The sequence below is a fragment of the Zonotrichia leucophrys genome, chromosome 6 (genome assembly GCF_028769735.1).
Source record: "Zonotrichia leucophrys gambelii isolate GWCS_2022_RI chromosome 6, RI_Zleu_2.0, whole genome shotgun sequence".
Taxonomy (NCBI): domain Eukaryota; kingdom Metazoa; phylum Chordata; class Aves; order Passeriformes; family Passerellidae; genus Zonotrichia; species Zonotrichia leucophrys.
In genome coordinates this window covers 21,247,816-21,271,527 of record NC_088176.1, presented here as the reverse complement: position 1 = coordinate 21,271,527, position 23,712 = coordinate 21,247,816, and the positions used below count along the sequence as shown (strand labels likewise).

The 23,712-nt window shown below is 43.0% G+C and overlaps 1 protein-coding gene across 4 annotated transcripts; it reads left to right on the top strand.

Moving 5' to 3' along the window:
- Positions 1–122: 122 nt before the first annotated feature.
- LOC135449322 (dual specificity protein phosphatase 13B-like) lies at positions 123–23,215 on the top strand. Of its 4 annotated transcripts, none has more exons than XM_064716190.1 (5): positions 123–442; positions 6,021–6,049; positions 19,808–20,003; positions 21,126–21,346; positions 22,471–23,215. In XM_064716190.1, the coding sequence occupies exons 3-5, from the start codon at positions 19,837–19,839 to the stop codon at positions 22,695–22,697; spliced, it is 615 nt and encodes a 204-aa protein (XP_064572260.1). In that variant the 5' UTR covers positions 123–442; positions 6,021–6,049; positions 19,808–19,836; the 3' UTR covers positions 22,698–23,215. The 4 variants fall into 4 exon arrangements, with proteins under 4 accessions (XP_064572260.1, XP_064572258.1, XP_064572257.1 ...); XM_064716188.1 differs by having other exon boundaries at positions 206–442; positions 19,828–20,003; XM_064716187.1 differs by lacking the exons at positions 123–442; positions 6,021–6,049 and adding an exon at positions 8,686–8,978.
- The last annotated feature ends 497 nt before the right edge of the window (positions 23,216–23,712 follow it).

Genomic DNA, 23,712 nt, shown 5'->3' with positions numbered 1-23,712 from the left:
GCAGGAACAGCACCATAGCTTATGTGAGGAAGGGAGTAGCATTTTTTTGCATAAGATTCACTTAAAGCAGAAGGTTCATTTTTCTGGCTGTTCCCCATTGCATCAGGGACGTAGTGCTGAGCTAATGCAGGGAGGCGTCAAGGCGCGAGCTGTATTTAGAGTCAGCCACCTGCTTGGGAACATCAAGCTGCAGAAAGAGCCTGCTTCAGCAAAACCCTCCCTGTGCATTCCACAGCAGCGGCTGCCAGCAGGCCCTCCCTGCTCTGCCTGACCCTGCATGAGGCCTCCAAAGGGGTCAGCACCTGAAGACAGACCCCGTCAGCCCAGGAGTGTCTGAGCCTGGCACTCCCTCTGCTCAGGAACTGCCAGATATTTTGGACAGCTGCAAGGTGGAATTAAATCACGTGGGTGAAGAGTGGCCTAATCTCTACATAGGCAATATGTAAGTGTTATTTGAGGCTGAGCTGTTCTGAAGGGCTGGGGAATACAGTGCTCATTAACATGTGCTGTCCAGCTTTATATAATTAGCATTGGTAAACTTCATTGCCTTAAAACAGACAAGGTTAGCACAGAAGAAAGCAAAAGGACTATCCATTAAAGAAAGAACCTACTGCACAGAAAAACAATTAAAAAGAGAATTCGACTCTTTTTATTGCTTTGTATTTATTCATAATTGTGCAACATGTGGATTTTATAAATGCTACAGCATTTACCATACAAAGCACAAGATAGGCTTATGGTGCTAAGCAGCCTTAAAATTGAACAATTGGTTTTTACCTTTTTTGGTGTAATTTTAACTAGAATGGAAATTTTCACATTAAAAAGTATTCTGATTTTGGCTGTTTATATGACAACTTGATTTGCAGTTGAAATTTTGACAAATCTGTGGATATTCTGAATGCCAGCAGACTTCACTATTTCTGAAAACTGTGCAGATGGGTGTTTCACTCTGAGGACAGAGAAAGCATGCAGTCATCTGCACTCAACAGGCCTAGTGCCCAGTGTTATGCCAAAACAAGGGTTTTTTCACCATCATCAGGTTGCAAACTTGTTGAAATATCTAGAAATTACAATAATTCCTACAGGAGAGAAACAGTGGATACTAAAAACCCTGCTGATTGCCCACTGATTACAGCTAAAGTGGCCATTCTTTTAGCTGTGAAAGAGCAAAGCCAAAAATGAGCTAGGTGACATGGGGGGAATAATCTGCATTTACAAAACTTGGTTTTACTAATGGCTGCAAGCTTCCCGATGTGCCTGGCTGGAGCGTGGCAGCCGGCAGGTGGCCCTGTGCCCTGCGGCTGGGGACAGCCAGCAGCACGGGGCCCTGGCAGAAGCCACAACCATGGGCAGCGCTTTGCTGAACTCCTGCCTTCGCCAGGAGAGTGCCAAACCGACCCTTGCCTTTCCGGTTAAACCTTGTAACTACACTTGGAAATTAACTCTATTACTTCTTAGAACCATGTGCAGAAACAGGGATTTGTAGAATTGAGCCTGACTGGCAGTACACGCAAAGATTTAAGAAAAACATCACTGAAATGGTGTTCTCTTAACAGCAACATTTGATTTTAGACAGCCTTTTATGTGCAGTCTCAAGACCTCCTTTAAATGCCTGTGAATATACATGTTCCAAACTATGCTCGAATGTTTCTTTCAATCACATTCTGTCTTGTAGGTGGAAAGAAATGGTAGAGAATATAATGAAAAAATATGTAGATAACAACAGTGTGTATGTGTAGTAAGGAAAAGATGAACTTTGAGAACATTCAGCTAACAGAAATAAAAATGTAAACAGGTTTCTTTGTTAATGGAACAGCTGATCACTAATATCAGCTTAAATACGAGTTACAGACTCCAAACAGTGAAACTGGAAGTTGATCAAGCACTACAGATGCAATTTTGTTCATTGTGCCAACATCAATAAAACAAATAGGGACAACACCTGAGAATGAGGTTTCATGGGCTCTTCATGAGATAGGAATGGAGAGAGTATGTGCATTTAGGGCCCAACCCAGTACTAAGTGAAGTTAATAAACAATGGATGTTTCTGTTACTGAGCAAACCCATGCCAGCATCAGGACTTGTGCCAGAGCTAAAATAACCCAGAGCAGTACCATACACTGTCACTTCTCATTTCTGTGGAACCATTTATGTGCAGTTTCTGAGCAGCTACTTGGAAATCAAAGATCAATCTAGAATTAGTGCTGTATTTTATAAGAAGTATTTCTCCATATGCCTTTATCAGAAATCTGATGTTCAGCATCTTTAAACAAGTTAAATATATCATAAAATAAAGTAAGGATGGCTGACTTAACATGATGACTTTCATCCTGGAGGACTTTGAAGTTGTCAACAAACTGATTATTAAATATTTGTCTGGCTATCAGCCATTGCTGATATACAAGGCCAAGGCCAAGACCCTTTGGGTTTAAAGGTACAATGTTTTCTGAAGTGCTATATAAGCAGCTGAGGGCACAATATGTAAAATATCCTGCTGAAGTCAAACTTTATGCTGATCTTAAGCAGGTAGGTTTATTAACTGGAGTTTAACAGGATCAGCAAAGCTAATATCACTTCAGCAAAGGAACATTGTACAGTTAGAAGCTATGCTAAAACCTTAGTGTGTTCAACATACATATTTCAAGTCCAGTTATAGAGCTACCTCCTGAGGTGAATTTGTGTAGGTTGTTTGGACTAGCAGTCCTCAATGAGATTGTGGCCAACTGAAGTCAGTAAAACTTGTTAAACTTACTTATTTTCAGAAGTGAAATAACTCGGAATTCTGCATTTCCAGATATGAGTATATACAGAAATTGCAACCTTGTATCATTCTTCTACTACTTTACTTTTTCTTACACTTCTCAAAGGGGAAAAATGTCTCAGAGTGTGGTGGACACTGGGCTCTACAGACAGGAATACATTACAAGGCAACAAGATAACCTGAGCCACTTGTTATCATGAGCTTTCATAGTGGACACAATCAACTTTGACCTTGTTGCACATTTCTGTACATTCTGCGTGCATTAACAAGGGCAAATGGTGAATCCCTATCCCAAAGGTAAACTGCTGCTCTTACACAGCACTCGCATTAAGCAATCACAAATTACTTTAGCAGCATTAACTAAATGTCACTCAACCACTCAAGTAAGCCTAATTATCCACTTACAGACATTGTCTTCATTGGCATGTGGGAAAACAGCAGGATCTAGAGAGATTAGGAGTGACCAACAAAACCATATCCACACCAGTGGCAAGGATCACACATAGAGACTAGTAATCATCAGAATGTATCTTCTATCACAGGAGAGAAAAAAGAAAAGCAATTATAAAAGGGAAGACAGTTTTGAGCTCTCAGTCAGAAATCACAATTTTTTTTCAGTTTTTCTGTATTGATTTGTCAGAATGCGCAACAAAAATAACTAAAAATAGTTACTTTCACATTTGAGAAATAGCCAAAAGCTGCAAAGAGCTATTGCAGAGACATGCCAGTTGGCCATTTACAAAGCCTCATGCCATGTGTTTTCCTCTGTTTCTGGACTCAGATCTCTAGTAACAAAAAGCAGTTCTTGATTTATGAAAGGGCTGTATGTAATACCCTGGAGGCTACTTTATCTCAGCTGCTGTAAATTGGATCTCTCAGAGATGAGATGAGATGCAAGTGAGGCAAAAATACAAACTTAGGCAATCTGTGACCATAGCACTGTTCTGTGCAGCCTGGAACAGCACTATGTGTATTCCTTTGTGTTCTGAAAGGAAAAAATTTTATTTGCTGTATTCTTAGAAAAAGCAGATCTGCTTCCTTTATGCTGGCTTACCTTATGCTATTCTGCCACTTTCCTCTAGGCAATGCTGCCCAAAGAGTTACCCAGTCATGTGCAATTCCATCAAGTTCCAGGGTTTACATACTGAACTCAGATACAGTGTGCACCTACATAAACTCTAAACTCATGAAATTAAAAGAACACAAAGCAACAAAGAGAAATGCCAGACAATCTGAATATGAGATAAAGATGAAAGGAACATTACCTAAAGCTTTAACATCAAATCTATTTTTCCTCTCTGTTTAGGGTATAGAATGTTTCTGAATTTTGCATGCTCATTTCATTCCTCAATCTGTTTGTCAAATGAGGGCAGCAAATGTGCTAGGTACTCCTCTGGGATACATTCCTTATTTGCTGTCCATTCTGCTTGTTAAAACTCTCAAAACTCAACTCGAAGAGAAAATAGGCCCCTGTTTAAAATTAAAGCTCTTAAGTATATCCCTGGACACAAAAAGATGCTAACCTGTTTTGCTGCTTTGGAGCAGCAGATGAAAAGGGGAAAATATTACCCAATCCGTACAAGTCACCCAGATGGGAGACAGTTTTCTACACTGGTGACAATAGATGCTCAATGGCTGAGGACTTTCCAGAGGTAACTTCTTCCTGCCATGCCCTCTGCCCAGCTCTGTCCCAGCTTTATGGACCTGAGAATTATTGCAAATACAAAAAATTTTCAGCCATAAATTAGACATTTCTCACATGCTGAACATTTCCCATTCCCACCAAAATTCTTATTACTTGAACATTGCTGTGCCTTTATCACTAGTGAACATGGAAAGAGAAAAGTTATTTAATTTTAATGGAATATTTCATAAATGAACTGCTCTTTATAGCCTATTCTGCTGGCTCAGAAGGCAGATTTCTCCCAGTACCCTGTCTTATGTCAATGTCTTGCCAAGGAGAGGAGACTGTGAAGAAAAAATTGAAACTTTTTTGAACTGTTGAAATGACTACCCAAATTGGCGTGCTAAGATAGACCACCCCTGGGTAGTTTTCATCTTAGAGCAGCTTGGAAAATAAATTGTAGTTTTACACTGAAGTCCTAAATATGCAGAGGTAAAATACCTGGGGTAAGTTGCTGGTGGCAATTCAGCATCTCAGCAGAATTGCCACCAGAGTTCTCTTGCCACATGCATGCATTTCTGGAGAAGGTAATGCAGTGCTGCATCAGAACACCAGATCTGGGGCCACACCAGCCCTTGTGGACACTCCCACCCCAAACCAGCAGTGTAACCCAGGGGTGAGTTTGCCCCCCTGTTTCCAAAAGGAGAACGTGTGCCAAGGACAGTAGGGCCTAAGAGGCACGTGCTGCTGGCAGGCTCTCAAGTGTCAAAATAGAGCCAGCGCTGCCTGCCGCACAGATCCTGCGCTTCACAGCCACACACAGACAAGGAAAACAATCCAGTTGTTGGGTGGAAAAAGCAGCTTCCCAGGATTGCTCTGACCATGGTGTGATGGTGATCAATCCACATTGGCAAGTACCACCTTTCCACGTGTGTTTCACCTCCTGCAGGCTGCCTGTGGAGAGCAGCCCAGGCAGGCTGATGCATGCTTGTTATTGCCGGCGTAAATATCTCTGCCTTGTGCTATTGTGGCACAAAGCAGCTGGACCATTTGAAAATCATTTAAAAAGCACTATAAAATTAGGGCTCCAGTGCTCTTATTTTATGGCTTTCACGAGCAGCCATTGCCTAGAGAGAAATTATCCTCTTTATTTTCAAGGCTAAAGGTTCTTTTAACATTCATCAAAATCAAAGTGCACCCTTGGTAACACATAGAGCTGTTACTTATTTAGTACTGACTCTACTTTCTGCATAATATCACATTTGAGATCTCAGTTCTTCATATACAACCCATTTCATTGTGTCTGCTGTTGTTTTCACCAAGTGAATTTGCACAGTTTCAAGAGAGGCTGGATGATGCCCTGAAACATATTCTTTCCATAATTCTTTTTTTTTTTTTATGGTTAGAACAACAGCCTAGAGTGTTTTTGTTTCTGATCTTTCTATAAAAATGTCCAATTACCTTTAAGCAATGGATTTGCACAGACCAATTAAGCATTGTAAGTGAAAGATTTTCAAGGGCAGAAATAATACTTAGGTGCATGACCTGATAGACTCACTTTAAAACATCTCTTCCCTGTGTATATTAAAAACCTGTCTTTAATAATTTAATTTTTTTCCATTCTTATTTTCACAGACAGTTTCTTTACCAAACTGAAGAAAACGGTAAGTGAACCAAAGCAGCATGAAAAAATGCAAACAGTACAAAAAGAAAGCCATTTTTTTAGGAAAAAAACCCCACAGCTGTATCAACCATACTTACAGCTCATCTCTGAAGGGCTTAGGAAGAGACACTGCATGAAAGCATCCATTGGCCACAGAGGTGGCAAGTGGGAATGGTAAGGCCCTGCACATGCTCTGTGCTGCAGCTCAGGAGAACCACTGTGTGCCCTCTGTTGTTTAACCTGCCTTACATATCTGTAAGAGACTGGTCACCTTATTATCCAGACATCAAATACAGACTGAAGATAAACATTTACAAAGTCATAGCCTTAGCTCTGTTCTCATGGTTCCCTCTTTGGCCAGGATTTTGTCTCTGTTCTCTGGGGACAGCAGGCTCATTCCTGTGAAAAAGGCAGCACTCTTTCAGATCGCTGCAAGGGGCGTGGTTGGTGCTGATAGATCCTGCTGTGAAAGCATGTGCAGCCACACAGAGCAGTTGTAAAGCCAAGATGCACCATCCTGCCTGCAGGGGATGTAACCAGGCAGAAGGCAAGGCTGCCTGTGTGCAAGGGGAGCTCCATCCCCATACCAGCACCTCTGAGAGCAGAGGGAGTTTGAGTTTTTAATGACAGAGATTTTGCCTGTCATCACCCAGTCTGTGATCCATCAAGGGAGTGGTTAATCTAATAGAGGGATGGGATGAAGTTACTTGGTAATGACTCTTGCTTCTGACCCTAGAAAGGCAGAAAATGGGACAGGAATGACAGACATCTTTATGGAAGAAGGAGGTGGGACAGTCATTAAGTAAGTCAGGATAAGAAAAGCACCTCAGCTCTGTGACACATTTTTCTGTTCCAACAGTCAGCAGCCACCTTCCTGTGCCTAACAGTCTTAGAAATAGGGAGAAGGGCCCAAATAAACTCACATAGCTATGGGCCCCTGCATTTCGGAACAGATTAGATTTTTGGGTTAAGACTGACCCATCCAATCTCAGCCCTTGCTTGTGGCAATAGTGAAGAGTTGCAGGAGAAGAGCAGAGGTCAGTGTAGCCTCTCAAGACCTGATCCAGGACCATGAGTGAGATGATGTCACCTGTGCAGGGGGTTCCTCCCTTTGGAGCTGACATGTACATGTGTTTGTTCCCTCTCAGGCATATAGACCTTGTTCAACAGAACAAAAATTAAAAACTCAGACAGAGTTTTTACCTGGTAGAATAGAATTGAAAATCCCTTAACCCATTAGAATAGAAACAGAAAATCCCTTCTACCCAGTGATTTCAAATTCCTGGACAGCCCTTACTTTGTGGATAAACTACCTGTGGTGAATGGTTTCTCAGTATTGTTTTCTCTATAAAAGATAGCAAATTGACACTTACAGTCAATGCTTTAGTGCTGAAAGGGGAGAATTTTCCTTTCAACACTGAAGGGGAGCAGGTGTCTAGAGAGTGTTGTTTTCTCCATACACACATCTCTCCTAACACCTCCATCTCTAAAGTCTTGCTCACCTCCTATCCAGAGCAGGATTAAGCATGACCTGGAGATATTTTGACCTAGATGATCAGTTGCTGAAAGCCTGGGAAAAGGACCCAGGTTGTAGGATGTCCTGCACGAGCTAAATTCAAAGTAATTTTGTGCTCAGTTTAAACTATTAATTTCAAGGAAGGCTTAATTTACCTTTAAATAGCAGGTGAGACCCCATAACTCAGAGGTGGGCAGCCAAAGGGCAAAAGAAGGCTCCTGGATTCTGGCAGTGTTCTTTTGGTGTTGCCAGCAGCTGCAGACCTTCCATCATTTGTTTTCCTCACAAAATGAAGCTGCTAACTGCAGAACCAAGCTGGGACCAAAGTAATTTTATGAAAAGAAGCAATAGAAGAAAGAATATCTTAAAAATCCAAGTAGGATCAGAATCTGGAAAGGTGTGAAGGGGATTAGGATCTGTTTTAGCATCATGTCATGGGACAAGGGTGTTCCTGCTCAGGTGATGGCAACCTGTATTATCAGTTCTTTTTTCCATCATCATCTCAGCAGTCGAAAGTTGCTGTAAGCATTTTGCTTTTGCTTCTTCACTCTTGCTGCCTTGTCATTCTCCTCCATGTTGTCACTGTGAAATGAACCTTGGTTCATAATGACAAATGTATTGCCAGCCTGGGAGACAGATTCTGGATGTTTGGTGCCCATTTTCTAGAATTCAGTATTTGGTAATGAGTAGTGTAGACACAGCATTCATAAGACAAGTGGGAAGAGCCAATTCAGGTTGGGCCTGAAGGACTGGCTCTCCATCAGGCCAGAGCAGAGTCTAGAGAAAGCCAGCATAAGAAACAGGACATCTGTGTATCCTCCAGCTTTTGGCTTTCAACAGATTGGTTATTTCTTAAACCTCTGGATACTTTTAATTATTACAGACTGAATAGAAGAACTGGTCCTAGCACAAAAGTCCCTAATTTACCTTATGCCCCCAACAAGCCCCTTGCCTCCATCATTCCAAGGAGAGATGAAGGTTGTGGGGGAAAAAAAGAAAAGGAGGAATGAAGGCTGGGTGAGAAAAAAAGGTGAATGGATAGCTGAGGAGCAGGCTGGATGGATAAGGAGGAAGTCTGGGTGGGCGAGGAGGAAGGCTGGGTGGGTGAGGAGGAAGGCTGGGTGGGCAAGGAGCACGCTGGTGCTGGAGAAGCTTCTGGGGAGGCTAGTGCCACAGGGCAGCACAGCTGCCATGACCCCATGAGCTTTGTCCCCTCACCAGACAAACTGCAAGGGCACTGCTGAACGTCCTCCATGTCTCGGTGAGGGAGGGCCAGGCCGGTGAGGCCAGGCCAGGCCAGGCCATGCGGGGAGCAGCAGCATGGCAGGACCAGGACCAGGGCCGGGGCCGGGGCCCACCAGGCCTACACAGTGCTGCCTTGCACAATTAACTTCTACCAGTTCACGAGCTCCAGGTGAACAATAATCTTTGTGAGTTTTCCATAGCTTTCTTTTATCTGTCAGAAGAATGGAGGGGAACCACCACACTGGCTGCTGAGAAGTGCCTCTGGGTAACTCCAAACCCCCAGCCAGTCTGGTTGTACTTTCCAAACCAATTTCTGTTCTTGTAGAGGGTTTATTTCCCTTAAGAAAAGTATTTGAAGTGAAAGCAGCTGGGGAGAGACCATGAACAGCACAGACTCCTCCCTTCCAGCCCTCTTCCAAAGCCCCAGCAGCTCCTGTGACACCCATACAGACATTGAATAAGTCAGGATAAGAAAAGCTCCTCACCCATTGCATTGAAGGGTCGGTTTTCCCAGGAGAACAGGCAGGAAGGACATGGATTTGACCCCAGTGCCCAGCCCAGCAACCCAGTGCCACAGCCTGTTAGCACCCAGGTGTGCCCTCCTGCCCAGCTGCTGTCCCTCGTGTCTCCCACTGTTCCCAAAAGCCAGAGCAGTGTCCTCTAGCTGGGCTCTTTTCCTACTATGGCTGGAGGAGCAGGAGATGGGAAGAGAACTGTATTTGGAAGAAGACAGTACAAAAGACTAAAGTAATCACCCTGCTTTTTACTTTAGGTGAGTGCATTATGTCTTGGACTGGTTTGTACAACAGATTTTGCCAGCAGAGCAAAACCAGGCCAAACTGAACAGTGTACAGGAAAAATTGAGCACTGCCACAGGCCTTTTTATACACAGAACCTACATAGAAAAGGATATGGTGTAGATCTTTTGATGTATACACCCAGGTCAATACCAACCTAATTAATTCCGTACATTTCACATTTTTCTTCCATCCAACGTGCAGTTTCTTGCAAGTTCTCCCTTTAAATGCCAGTCAGGAGTGTATTCCGTTCTGCGAGGCCCATTTCTCTGTATTTTTAAATCCCCCAACATTGTTTTTTCCTGCCATCTTGTGGCAGCAGGAAAAATCACAGAGTTTCACAGGCCGCAGCGCTGCCCACTGGCCTAAGAAAAGGGTTGTCAGTATAACAGTCTAATCTAGAATTAGATTAGTTGGCATCACTGCAAAAAAATGCAGCTCCTCTTGCATATTCGAAAGCTTGACTAATTTTTCCAGCTCCACTAGTTGATCTTGTAGCAGGGTTTCTTTGGTTATCCCAGAGCAAAGTGTCTGTTTTGTAGACCTTTGTGTTTTCTGCTGCCTATAAAGAGCAAAGGAGAGTTGCATAACAGGTGAGATTTAATTATGTTATGACAAGGCTTCATCAAGTGAACCCTAAATATTTTGACAAGTCTCCTTTTGCCAGTGTTGCTCTCAGGTCTTCATAGCTCCTTAACAAAGCCATCTTTGTTTCCTATCAAACCATAGGAAAATCTTGTCTGATAGGCATGTAAAGCTTTTCCTTTTACTGCAACCAGTATTGCTGTCTGATCTCTCAATATAAACACCACAAAACCTGCCCAAACATCCTGCATCATTTCCTTAATTCTAAACCAAAACATTTTCATTTTTTGTTAAAAATGCATGTAAGATTTATATAAGACTGAATCTAGGTTCCTGGGTTTTTCCCTCTTTTCCTGCAATTGCACAGAGGATTTTTGAAAATGAATACTTGTGATCTCAACTGTCCTGCCACAAACGCTCTTCCCAGACAGAGGAGGTAAAAATATGAAAATTATATGTGATATTTTTTAAAAATTCAAAAAGAAAAAAATGCCAGAATTTTCCTTTAAAATAAATGCAAAATTCAGGGTCAGTAAAAAAAACTAGTCACTACTTACTAAGAAAATTTCCAGCCTGCAAAGAGAGTGTTAATAAAAGCTGTTCAAAGCTTTGCTCATTTTCACTAGCACCCGCAAAAATGACTGCTTGGATTGCAGGCTCAGGAGAGAAAGGATGTCAGTGCTATTTATAGCTCACAGGTGACTCCCATTGCCATTGTACCTGAGAATGTCGCAGTCCTTAGTGCATTCCTGCTCCCAGCAGCTTCCACAGGCAGGGGACAGCCTTCCCAAGGCTCTGTGGAGGCACAGAGGTTTGCTTTGGGAAAATGGACCGTTCTGTTTGGGTGTTCCCAAAGTGTCTGCAGTAAACCACCTGCAGCAGGCAGAGCCTCCAGCAAGGACAAGCTCCTTCCTTCTAGTTCTGCTCAGCTCTCCCTCTTGGGAGCCCTGAGGCTGCTGCTTTGCTGGAGGCTCTTCTCCCCTCCATCTCCTACCTGCCAGCCTTGCCATCCACCTACATTCCACACCTAGGGCATGAAACACAATCAGAAAAACAACAGCATAAAACCTGGCTGGATATAGTGAAACCTAGCAATAAAACGAAAACACTCTCCAAAAATTTGCTGGGACAAAACAAGCCTTGCTTCTGCCCTGCCTGACCAACTGCAAGGCTTGCATACCTTCAGTCTCAGGAGTGGGGAGCACCGTGCTGCCTGCTTCTCACAGAGGTATTGCAGCAGGGCCAGGCAGGGAAACTCCTTCCCAGTGACCCCGGGCCTGGGAGCTTCAGGGAGCAGAGCACATCCCCACTGCCCTCAGCCTTCATCCCTCACAGCCTGGAGAGGCAGCTGCACATCCTGCTTTGCCCACAGCCCCTGTGAGGCAGCTCCTACTTCACTCTGATTTACCTGGCACCCTGGTACCAGGGAGGTGCAACAGAAAAACCACTCACTTGTATTTCTTCAAATTCAAGATAAGAAATGAGGAGTATATACTCATTAGACACATAATCAAAAGCAGCAAGAGACAGGAAATCCCAGTTCTGTGTCTTAATGTCTCCTTTTAGTTATTGTCATGTGCTCATCAGTGGTCAAATCCTTTGTGACATACAATCAGTCTTCTTAAAAAATGACTTAATCAAAATCAAATAATGTTTTTAAAGTCAGCAGTTGAAAAAAAAATCAAAATAAAAACATTCCCCTCTGCCCCAACAGAGCTGAGAATGTCACTGGAAAGCTCTATGATATGCCTGAAAAACTCAAGTGCCAAAATAGATCTACTGCAGAGTTTTGAAGTTTGCTCTTGATTCCATAGCAAAGAATTTGTACAGCTTTGTCAGCCTTAGAAAAAGGTGCCTTTTTTGTATGTACCCTTTCAAGAAAGGCAAAGCAAGGAGAGCACTTCTCTACTTATGTTAAAAGTGCAGGGAGAGACAGCTCAAAGCTACCCTGCCAAATGACTGAGGAATATCAAAACCCTTTTCTCATGCCTTCAAATGTTCTGAAATCTTGCAAACCTGACAGAGTTGTCAATTTTGTATTGATAACAGCAGTCATATAAAAATCATTTGAGGAATAAATCAAGGAGAAGAAAAAAACCCGTTTAATCCACAGTCACACAAATCCATACTGCCTGCAGAAGTCAAAGTGCTTTGGAGGCCCTTTTAATAGCAATATATTAACATCCTTGTTTGTCTTTCCTGAAGCTTGCAAGACATTATTTCCCCACATGCCTCTCTCAGCCTGGCCTCTTTGACACCATTTTTATCAGAACTGACCATAACTTACACCTATCGACAGCCTGTGACGCCAGCGAAGTCTTGGCACAGCACTGGCTGTGACAGCACTCACTGAACTGTTATCAATATCAAGGTCATTTTGTTTTTCTTGCTCTCACTGCAGCTGCAGCTTCTCTGCCCTCAGGGCATGAGCTGCCCAAGAAAGCTTTCTAAGCTCCTCAGAAGCCACAGCCTCTCTGCTCCATTACTGCTGTTATGTAAGATTAGAGTGAAGTTTCTACTATTAGAAGCAGTTAGCTGCATGGTGATTGTGTGCTCCCCTGACTACAGCATCCAGCACAGTTATGGCTGCTGGCAGCAGGACTTAAGACTAGACAATTTTAATTCAGGGAGAAACATTAGCACGGTTGAAATGCATCAAAAAAAATCAGTAGTTTTGGGGGGCTTGAATTCCAAGCTGTACCCTGGACAGAAATGCCCCAGAGGAGAAATAAAGGGGAAAGCATCATCCTAGGCTCGAAGATATCCACAGGCACCCAGAAATTGTGCTAGAAGCCTGTGGAGGGCAGCGCTGTCTTGCTGGGGATGGTTCATTCCATAGTTTAGAGATGCCAGCTGCTAAGGTAATACTTCTTTTTTTATCTCTTTTGAATCTGAAAGCTGCAGATGTAAAAGCTGGCGTCATGCCACAGCCATGACCTGTCACTGCCAGCAGAAGCCCCCATTTTTCCAACCAGTGCCTCCATTTTTAAGCCATCCTTTCCTGCAGCTTTAGCCACGTCCATGGGCAAGTGCTCCTTCCTAGGCTGCGTGACTCACATAGGAGGGTTGGGGGAGGTGGGAGGGGGCAACACAAAGGTTCTCCCCTCTTGGAATTACAATTTTGGGAAAATATGTGCAGGTCTATTACATTGCAAAAAAGAGGAAATGCTCTCCAGGAGCACTTCTGTAAGGTAGCACCCCCTTCCCAAAAACTAGCAAGGTGCAGGTGAAGCTCACCCCACTGAGCTCAGCAAGCCTGCCCCTCCCGGGGGCTTGCCCTGTCCAAGGACAGCAGTGGCAGTGTGACCTGGGGTGGGGCTGCTGGGAGGCCTCACTGGGGCTCCCTGCCTCACACAGGGGCTCCTCTGAGCTGGGATGCTTGGGCTCCACCTCCACCTGCATGCCTGTGTCTAGCCATGCACCCCCTTGTCTTCCCACTTCACCTGGGACCTGCTTCACCTCCAGGAGCTCTTCTGGCTATCCAAACCCTCTCTGAGGCTGATTCCTAGCACCTGCCCTGCCCTGTGATCACTCCGTCTACTGAAATGGCCTTGTGCATTCCTGCTTTCCCCAGGTGGAGGCAGCTCCTGTGGAGCACAGCCCCTGCAGCACCATGGGCAGCCCTACACAGGAACAGGAGGGCTCACAGAGGAAGGAGCCTTTAGCTTTCCAGCCCAGCTCAGACTCCTTGCAAGCAGAAGTTGGTACTTTCCAGCTCAGTTTGGAGAAGTGAGAGGCCCCCATCATAAATACACAAGGCCGGATGTGAATGGAGATGTCAGGAGGGAGACCAAGTGGTGACGAGGTGTGAAGACTCAGATTTTCTCCCACCCTGTAAAACACGGTTGCCAGTGTAGGGTGAGGGGCATCTGCAATGTGAGCTGGGCTGGGGTGAGGGGGAAGTCATGGAGGAGGCTTGGAGGACTGCTCCTGCTCTTTCCTGACACTGCGGTTAAAGGGCGGGCTGTGTTTTCCAGAGCCCTCCATCTGGCATCTCTCCCAGGTAGTAAATTCTCTTAAATCCTGAACCAAACAGAGCTTTAATTGTACATTCTGCTTTTCTCTTCACTCCAAAATAACGGCAATAGCATTTATATAGTGCTGCATTGAACGTGAACCTGCACAGAGGCTGAGGGACCAATTCCACTTTCCATTATTCAGGGGCACTGCCTCTGGTGAGGCAGATCAGAGTTTGAACACTGCGCTGGAGCAATGAACTTCTACTATTCCCTGCTGTTTGACTGTGGGCAAAATAAAAGGCCATAATATATGATGCAGTCAGCCAAGAAAGCAATATTGCTCTGCCATGTGCACAGTCTACACCAAGACAAGTCCAGGATCTCATTTCTAAATTCCCATAGGTACCTCATTTAAACCATCAGCCATAACCTGCTTCTCATTTTCAATACCACTTGGTATTAGAGCTGCAGTGAACTGCTGGTGAGAGATTCTAATTCCTGCAAACAAGCCCCTGTAGGCTTGCAAGGAAAACAGAGAGTTCCCCTCTTGGTTGCCTGCTAGGTTCCCATCTGGCTGTTTTAACTTTGCTATTGCTTTTAAATGTGCCTGTTTCTGCACACCAAGCTTTCAGCTCTACCTCAAGAGACTCCTGGGCTCTCTTAGCGTCAGATTCTGACCAAAGTGTAGAGACACAGACTGGGTCTTCTTAACAAAAAGGAAGATCATATTTCATGTTACAGTATCGAAAAGATTCATTCCACTAACATGATCATTTCCTTGTGAAACACACTTCTTTCCATCTGGAATTTTCCATCAGGAGGACAAAGAACCATAGTGTTAAACACTACCTGAGAGAAAAGAGCAAGGAGTGTAAAAGAAGAGTGCAGAGATGCTTGCTGAGAGAAAAGAGAAGAAAAAACAGAGTAGATGGCATTTTCAAATGCATCAAGAGGCTGGTTTTTAATTTTTTTCCCTTCCACATGAGTTATATTGTGACCCCATGCTTTGGAATTTTGAACCATTTAGTTTGTCAGGGTTTTGATACAGGGAATTTAGGATATTTGGCTGCAGGAGCTTTCTGTATCACGTTGTTGTTAGGTAGTGTTTGTGCTATTGTAGTATCCAGAGGCCTTGCTGTGCCTGAGGCTCTCAATAATCTCATGTAAGGACTTGTTACTGAAAGACACCTGTCCCCATCTGGGCTATCAGCATAACCACAGGCAGAGCTGTGCCAGCCAGGAAGGTGCTAGCAAAAGGGAAGGAGGAAAGATGATTTGGGTCCAACTAATGTCCTGTCAGACTCCCCTTGGGACTTCAGACATTCATTTAATCTCTCTGCATCTCAGTTCCATCTCGAGGAGACAAGGGAACAACCATGGCAAAATGGCAGGGAGTTACAGAAGTGAAAATTTGGGCTAGGCAAATAGGTGGCTATTCAGTCTGTGTTCATTGTTAGCGAAATAAAAAATATTTTTCTCAACCAGGAGCAAGCCATTTCATCTTGTTTAATGTTTTAAAATACTTTATGCAATGCAGGAGAACAAATTGCAAAACTAAGTAACTGAATAGAAAAATGGAAATGGTAATTTTTTTTGAAATAGCAAAATTAACTATTTAATATCTGCAATATTTGAGTGTTTGCATTTTTACCCCCAAAACTTTGCTGAATTTTTTTCCACTAGAATCTTCTAATGCAATGCAAATCTATTAAGTGCTTTAGCCAATTCGAGTCACTAGGGGGTTTATGTGGGTTTTCTCTTTTTTTTTTTTTTTTTTCCAGAGATGTTCAATAGAAAAGGGCAATCATTTCCACCATAGAGAAAGGAAGGAAAAAAAAAAAAAACCAAACCAATAAACCAAAAACCAAACAGCTTTGCAGATTGTAGTATTCTAGTGGCTAGACAATACTGGGGAGATACAAAGCTCCACTAGGTTGTTGTAGACAAGTCGGCTGACTGATCCTAGAGTCCCCATGCATGCGACGCATGGAATCATCCAGCCTTTCCTGAGTGCTCCCTGCAGCCAGCATGTCACCACGCCCCCTCCAGCCTGGCTTCAGGCCTTTGGACCATGGGAAACCAGCCCACTGCCAGACCAGGGTCAAAGTCGCCCCGGCCACTAGGGCTGTACCAGTGCTCAGGTGGATGGGAAATCAGCAAAAGACAAGACAGTTTAAACTTTGTGCTACCTTTGTTCGTGTTTGCCATTAAAATATCTGTCCAGCCTCTAAAGTCTCCCATAGGTTGAATTGTTTTGTTTCTGTTGTTTTATTTTTAAGCAGGAAAAAATAGGAAAGAAAGATAGAATGATAAGAAATGAGTATGAAAATTGAATGATGGATTAGAAAGCAGAAAAAAAGGAAAAAAAGAGAGAATGAAAGAGAAAGAGAGATAAAAAAGAGAAAGAAGAAGAGAAAGAAAGCAAAAAGCAAGAAGAAAAGAGAGAAAGAGAGAAGAAAGAAAGGAAGAAAGAGAGAAAGAAGAGAGAGAGAGAGAAAGAAGAAAGAAAGAAAGAAAGAAAGAAAGAGAAGAAGAAAGAAAGAAAGAAAGAAAGAAAGAAAGAAAGAAAGAAGAGAGAAGAGAGAGAAGAAAGAAAGAAAGAAAGAAAGAAAGAAAGAAAGAAAGAAGAAAGAAAGAAGAAAGAAAGAAAGAAAGAAAGAAAGAAAGAAAGAAAGAAAGAAAGAAAGAAAGAAAGAAAGAAAGAAAGAAAGAAAGAAAGAAAGAAAGAAAGAAAGAAAGAAAGAAAGGCTAATGAGATGGCTACAGTTTAAAAGAAAAGTAATCCTATCCAACTTGCATGGTTTAGATCTCTGCAGAAAATGTTAGTGGCCTTGTAAGACAGAATTTTTCTCTCTGGTACAGGGATTCCTGCCCTCCTACTGTCACTGTTTCCAACTAGAGCAGCTTCTGGGAGCCACCCAGAGGGAGAAGCTTAGAGAAATGTTATCAGTGGCAGCCCTTCTGCTACCTCTGCAGTATCTTAAAGTAGAAGGTGGGGGAAAACCTTCACCAAAGTCCCTGGCCTTCAATTAGAAAATTCATATTGCTTTCCTCATTAGTGCAATCATCTGCTATAGCTATTTCCAGGCTTACCCTGAAGGCCCTGCAGAGCACTGCAATTTCAGGCAGTGCAGCACAGGCAGGAGCTGTGCTCTTGGGAGGAGCTGTGCTTGTGTTGACACCAGGAGCTCACTTGTCTGACATCAGGCATGTGAATAAAACAATGCTGGTACACCTTTTGGAAAGAGGATTGCTCTATGAAATGGAGCTCTGTTGCAAAGCATTTCCCTGGCTGCAAAGGCCAGAATCATCTGTGAAGTGTCACTAGCACCAAAATGACTCAATTTTGGGAGAACCTCCCCAAAGTCAGGTCTTGAACAGGTGGCCACACAATCTAATTCTCTTTTCTCATCATCTCCATTACTGTAACTGAGAGGCTACAATAGAAGTTTAAAGCGGCAGGGTCTAGGAGAAATGAAAGTTTGGTATCCATCTGCTCCACAACTTCAGCCCTTAAGCATTTGCAGCAACTCAGAGTCAGCCACACTCCTCGAAAATGAGCCCATAGTCCTATTAATCTCCTGATGTAGAACCTGTATTATCTTATTCTTGATTTTCTTTAACTGCTTCAGCCTAATGTTCTGTGTCGGTGGAAGTACAAACAGGTCATCATGAAGATGCTGGCAGTAGCTCTTGAGCACAGTGCATGACTTTCACAAGGCAGTAAAACTTGCAGGCAATGCACACTATCTCTTTCTGTGCTATTCTTCATGCTAATCTGGGCTAGGATTGCACAACATACTCCTTTACCAAAGCTCTTGATCTTATGTTATCTGCCCTGAAAAAGTCATAGGATTTTATCTCTATATTTCTCTCTACCTCCCTGCAGTTCTTTTCCTCCATCATTAAAAGTAAAACCCAGTCTTCTTTTTTCTATGTCTCCCATCATCTTTATTGTGCTTTTCATATCTTGCTTATTAAGTAGTTACCCTAGGGAGACCTCTTTCTTATTGGAACGCACAAAAAGCTATAACTGCACTTAACATTTTTAGGGAGGAGGAGGGAGGAAGGGGCAAAGGAAGCAAATTTAGACTGAGGACTCAGAAATATATCTGTATGTTCAGTAATATGCCTCACATCAACTCCACTTCCTTTTCTGTAAGCAAAAATATATTCTCCCTTGTTTTCTGCTTATTCCCCAAATCAGCTTACACTGTTAAAAATAATGTACATGGACAAAGTTGTTGTTTTAGGAGCAACATCTGTATGGCTGCTGCTGCTGTGGGGCAGGGGAAGACCAGGTGACTTCTGAAGGTCCATCTATGCTTGTTTTCTAAAATTGCTGAGAAAATAAACCCAAACTTTAGATTTAGGCATTCAGGCATTAGAGTGAAAGCTGATGCCATATCAGAATAAACACCATTTACCCTACTTTGGGAAGAGTTCTAGTGTGCCTTCCACATTGATTATGACTTGAGTAAGAACAAGCAACCAAATAAAGCTCATGAATAGTTTCAGGGGGCAAGAACATCAATTCAGGATAATGAGATCCAGGCAGGAGAAATGTTTCTAAAGTCTCGGAGGAGGGACTGCTTGGATATCTTGCTCTTGACTGAGCTTTGCTTCCAGCTGAACCATCTGACCTGGGCTTGCTGGGTCTAAATCAGCAAACAGCATTGCAAAAGGGTTGCCCATATTCGACAGCATGATTTGTGAGGGTTCAGAGGTCTGTGATCTCAGAGACCTGTGAGGGAGCCCTAGATGGATTCTCAACAGGATAACAATGCCAGAACTTTTAGCTCTATAATTTCAAAAATACTATTTTTTTCTCACATCCTGGGTAAGTACCCTGCCCCTCAGACAAGAAAAATGGCCCCTCTCTGGAGGGAAGTAGCTATCACATTATTTATACAAAGTGGAACAGCTCCCAGAGGAGAGATTGAGATAGACAGGCACAAGAATACCAGCATAGCTGAGTGTCCAGGGATATTCAACTGAGAGAGAAAAAAACTAGTTCAAATCCTCTCAATTTCTCTTTCTATACATACTGACATATACAATATATATATGTTTATAGACGCATGTGAAAATCCTTTCTTATGTATACATGTATGTATGTGTAGGTGTGTTTAAATACATCACTGTAAATGAAATAAAATTGTATGTACACACTGTTTCTATGTGTGTACACATGCACCATACAGATGGTGCTCACATACACATCATAAGATTTTCACTGTGGCCCTAGAAACTTTGTAAGTCAATTAAATGATACATTCAAAACCTTCCAGTTTTAACTAATCAGAATCAAGTGTATACAAATACTCTGGTAGCACTTTAACAAAAAGAGAAATGTTACCTGTGCCTACAAGGTTCATCCAGTCTGCATTCAGGTGGTGCAGATGTTCTTTACCAATAGTGTTACTTGACAAGAAATTAAATCACATTATCTTATGCTGCTCTCTCAGGGGAAAAATTACATGTCTGTAGAGTCCTACCCCTGAGTCAGTCCTGCTCCTGGATGCTTTTAGCAACACCTGCAGGCCCTGCTGCACACACTAGTTCTAATAATGTAATCCTATTTGGAGGGTAATGAACAGGTCTACTTTCTAGGGAATAGTATTTCTGTATGAAAATTTCCTTTTAATTCATTTCAGAAAACCTGTCTCTGATACAGCCTGAGTGCATGCAAAGGAACAGCAGGATGCTTCGCACCAGAGACTCTTCACCTCTGACTAGGAGCCCTATCTACGAAACACCGTCACTAACAGATCTCCAGCAGCTCCTGTGGCTCAGAGGAGGCTCTGATAATCATGTGGACCAAGTCTGGCCAAATATCTACGTGGGAGATGCGTAAGAACTTATGGTCCTATTGTAAACTGTTATCAGTCCCTGGGAGGAGGAGGAGGAAAGGGCATGGTACTACTGGGGAGCAGCTTTTGGGTCTTCAGGAATGTTTTTCTGATACAGGCTTCCAAACTGATGATGTAAAGAGCTTGGATGTCAAGAAACATATAACATGCAAAGTGGTGACTTACTCCTAGCATGTCTGATTTGGTTTTTTATATTTTTTGAGCCACCATGAATTTAGCAGGGTAAAAATTATTTGTATTCTAGACTAAAGTCTTCAAAAACCTATGCCAAATTGATGTCAATTCTGAGATGCCTTATGTGGCCTGGAAATTGTGGCCTCTAAGGCAGCAGACAAGAGGCCAGTAGACCTAACACTCAGATAGGGGTAGCAAGATTAAAACCCAGAAGGAGGAGTACCCAAATGAATTGTGCAATAGTGATCTTGACATTCCAAATCCAAGCTTTCTTTCCAAGATGATAAAACTGAAAATATCAAACATGAATTTCATGCAAATACCTTATTCTTGTGACCAATAATATTTATTGCTATTTCCTTCCAATTGGATTACTGCAGATTACCTAGATCATTAGCTCATTTTTCCCAGCTCCTCCTCCTCATGAATATATCAGTTAAGGTTCAGAATCCTTTTGAATGCCTATAGTCCTAGTTTATGGTGGGAGGTGGGGTTCACCTAGCTGGTGAACACAATGCATCCACTTCATGTCCAAACCAGGAACAAGATGTTGCTGCATCAGTGCAAACTCTCACTCTTGAGACGAGGTACACTGCCAATGAGAGATTAGCTCTAAAAATTCCTAAACAAATATTTAAGGAAAATCTTTACAACTTCATACAGTAAGCCATGTTCCCAGGGATTATCTGCTGGGAGGCATTTGCTTAACTAACAGTAACCCAGTGGCAAGTCTGTGCTCCCGCTGTTCTCCACCCCTCCATATGACATTCATGTGCAAAGCACTATGTGCTTCTTGAGATTTGTTCCTCTGTAAGCAGGGTGCAGTTCCTGCATCCTTCCATAGTGGGAGCAGGCACTAACTTTAAACCATGCTATTTTTGCAGAATGTTAGGAGCGTTGCCAATGTGCCCTTCATGTCTTTCAACAGGTGGGCTGCTAGGAGCAAAGCTACACTTCAAAGCCTCAAAATTACTCATATCCTTAATGCAGCAGATGGACCATATAACATCGACACGGGAGCCAAATATTATGCAGATCTGCAAATAGAGTACTATGGAATAGAAGCATTTGATGATCCTGCCTTCGATTTAAGTGTCTTCTTCTATGATGCTGCCAATTTCATACGCAAGGCCCTAAACTCTTCAGGAGGTAAGAGAGAAGCAAAGATAAACTTTGAGGGGAAATTTCGACACAAGCCAAATGACTTTTCATTGCAGTAACAGGCACCAACAGAGCTCACAATCAGCATATGGTTCAAGGCAGCACAGACAGAGCCACTGAGCAGAGGATGGAGAAGGGTGCCTATGCCATGTGCTGCAGGGAAGGTGGCTGTGCCAGGTCCCCAGGAGCTGCAGAAGACTGCCTGTCCCCAGCCCAGCCTGGTGGAAAGAAGGGCAAGCTCTGAGACTGGAGTGTAGAGGGAAGGGCAGAGGTTATGGCACTGCAGATGCTGCCCCATGGGCCCATCCTGTAGGGATCAGCAGGATCTGTGTGCTCCCACATGTCCCTCCCACCCCTTGCACACTGCCAGGGGCTCCAGCTGGGGATCCTGCCCTGCATGCTGCTCCTGCTCCCTGGGGGAGCAGCGGCACTTCAGTGCTGGCTCGAATGCTTCACACGCTCAAGTACTTCACAGAATTGCAGCTTTATTCAGCCTGTCTATTAGGCTAGAGAAGCAGCAGAAGTTAATGAACTAAGTCAAAAACTACGAGCCTGACCTGCAGCCTGCTGAATTTTTGTCAGCAGAGTTTGGATTAGGGCCTAGTTATCATAATTTCCATTTGTTCCAGAGTTTGCTCTGACTCTGACTGGCTGCAGAATCTGCTGCTTTCACTGGAGTGCTTTATTAAATCCTCAGTTATAGCTCACACTGGGCTGCTGAGATACAGTAAATTACAACTCCATTTTTACAGGCAGACTATCCCACAGAGTTTGTGGGACTTGCCAGTGATCACAGTCAGGGCTGGGCCAAAGTTTTCTGCCAAAACTTTTTTTTTTCCACAGAAAACTATACTAACAAGTTTAGTCACAGAAAGCTTCTCCTTCCACAGAAAATTTCAACTATTTCACTCTTAGGCCTAAATTAGATGCAGGAGGTTAGTATGAAATACCAGCTTGCCTGAGAGGTTATCTTCCTAAGGCATGAAGATCCACTAATTGTCACCATTGTTTTCTTCACTTGTTTCTACTGATTTTTTTTCTCCTCCCTTTGTCTTATCCACTATAGAAATGATAAAGCACACTCACCTTGCTGTGCCTTTTTGTTTGTGCAGGTAAGGTGTTCGTTCATTGTGCCATGGGAGTGAGCCGCTCAGCAACTTTAGTGCTTGCCTTTCTAATGATCCATGAAAACATGACACTCGTGGATGCTCTGAAGACAGTGAGCACTCACAGAAACATCTGCCCAAATATGGGGTTCCTCAGCCAGCTCCGGGACTTGGACATTAAACTGAATGAAGAGAGGAAAAAAACCAAAGCATCTGCCACCACAGGCCCATAAGAGAATATTGCTGAAACAAAGAGGACAAAATCCTGCCTGCATCTCCTCTAGATGAACTGCATTTATAAATTTAGGACACAAGTTTATGGGACACCAGGACGCATGCTATTAATAAAAGTAGATTTTGCTTGATCTTTCCATTTTGCAAAGCCTTCCTAGATTTATATTTATGATTGGTTGTATACTCTATCCTTCACTCTCCACCTTAAAACATTGCAGTCTGCTAGCTTAAAAGAAAAAAAAAAAAAGAAAAAGAAAGAAAAAAGAGAAAGAGATCAGGTTCCACTTCAGAAATAGCTGTGTTTCAGCAACTAGTGGAGCTCATATCACTTTATGAAGTGTTAGGCTATTTGAGGTGAAAGATGCCATATTATTTATGCTACAGTAATGCTTAGAAATTTTCTTATGAACCTGCCCCCCACCCCTTCACTCCCTGTATCTCAGAGGGTTTGTATTTTGAGACTTGAATCTGGCACTGGTTAGTTCTTACTTTTGCAATTGGTGGAGCTCCTGAGTTGGGGTAAGAGGCTGTTTAAAGGCAGAGCAGCTGGGAAACAACGTAAGCCACTCTAAGAAATTATTCCAGGTATCTCTACAGGCCTTTCCTTTTGGCTGTTCATTAGAGCTTTTTTCCTCCATGTAAATACATTTCCTTGAGGGGGCATTCAAATATTGTTCATCTTACATACTAAAAATCATCCAGGAAATGCTGCAGAAAATGCTTCTAAAGAAGAAGGTGGGTTACCAGCTAAGGCTGGTGCAGGAAAATATTTGACAAAATTCAATGTATCCCAAATTTGTCTGGTAGTTCAAAATTACAAAACTTGGGATTTTCTTTCTCAAAAATAAAAGGTTATTAACATTGCAACATCATATTCTGTGGCAGTTGCTTTTGTGAGGTGGACTGAAGTGAAAACTGAAGACACACAGGAATGGCAAGGGAGGTGTTGACAGGCATCAGGCTTTCATCTTTGTGTCTCTGGGCCACCATAAGAGCACTCAATAGCTACTGTCA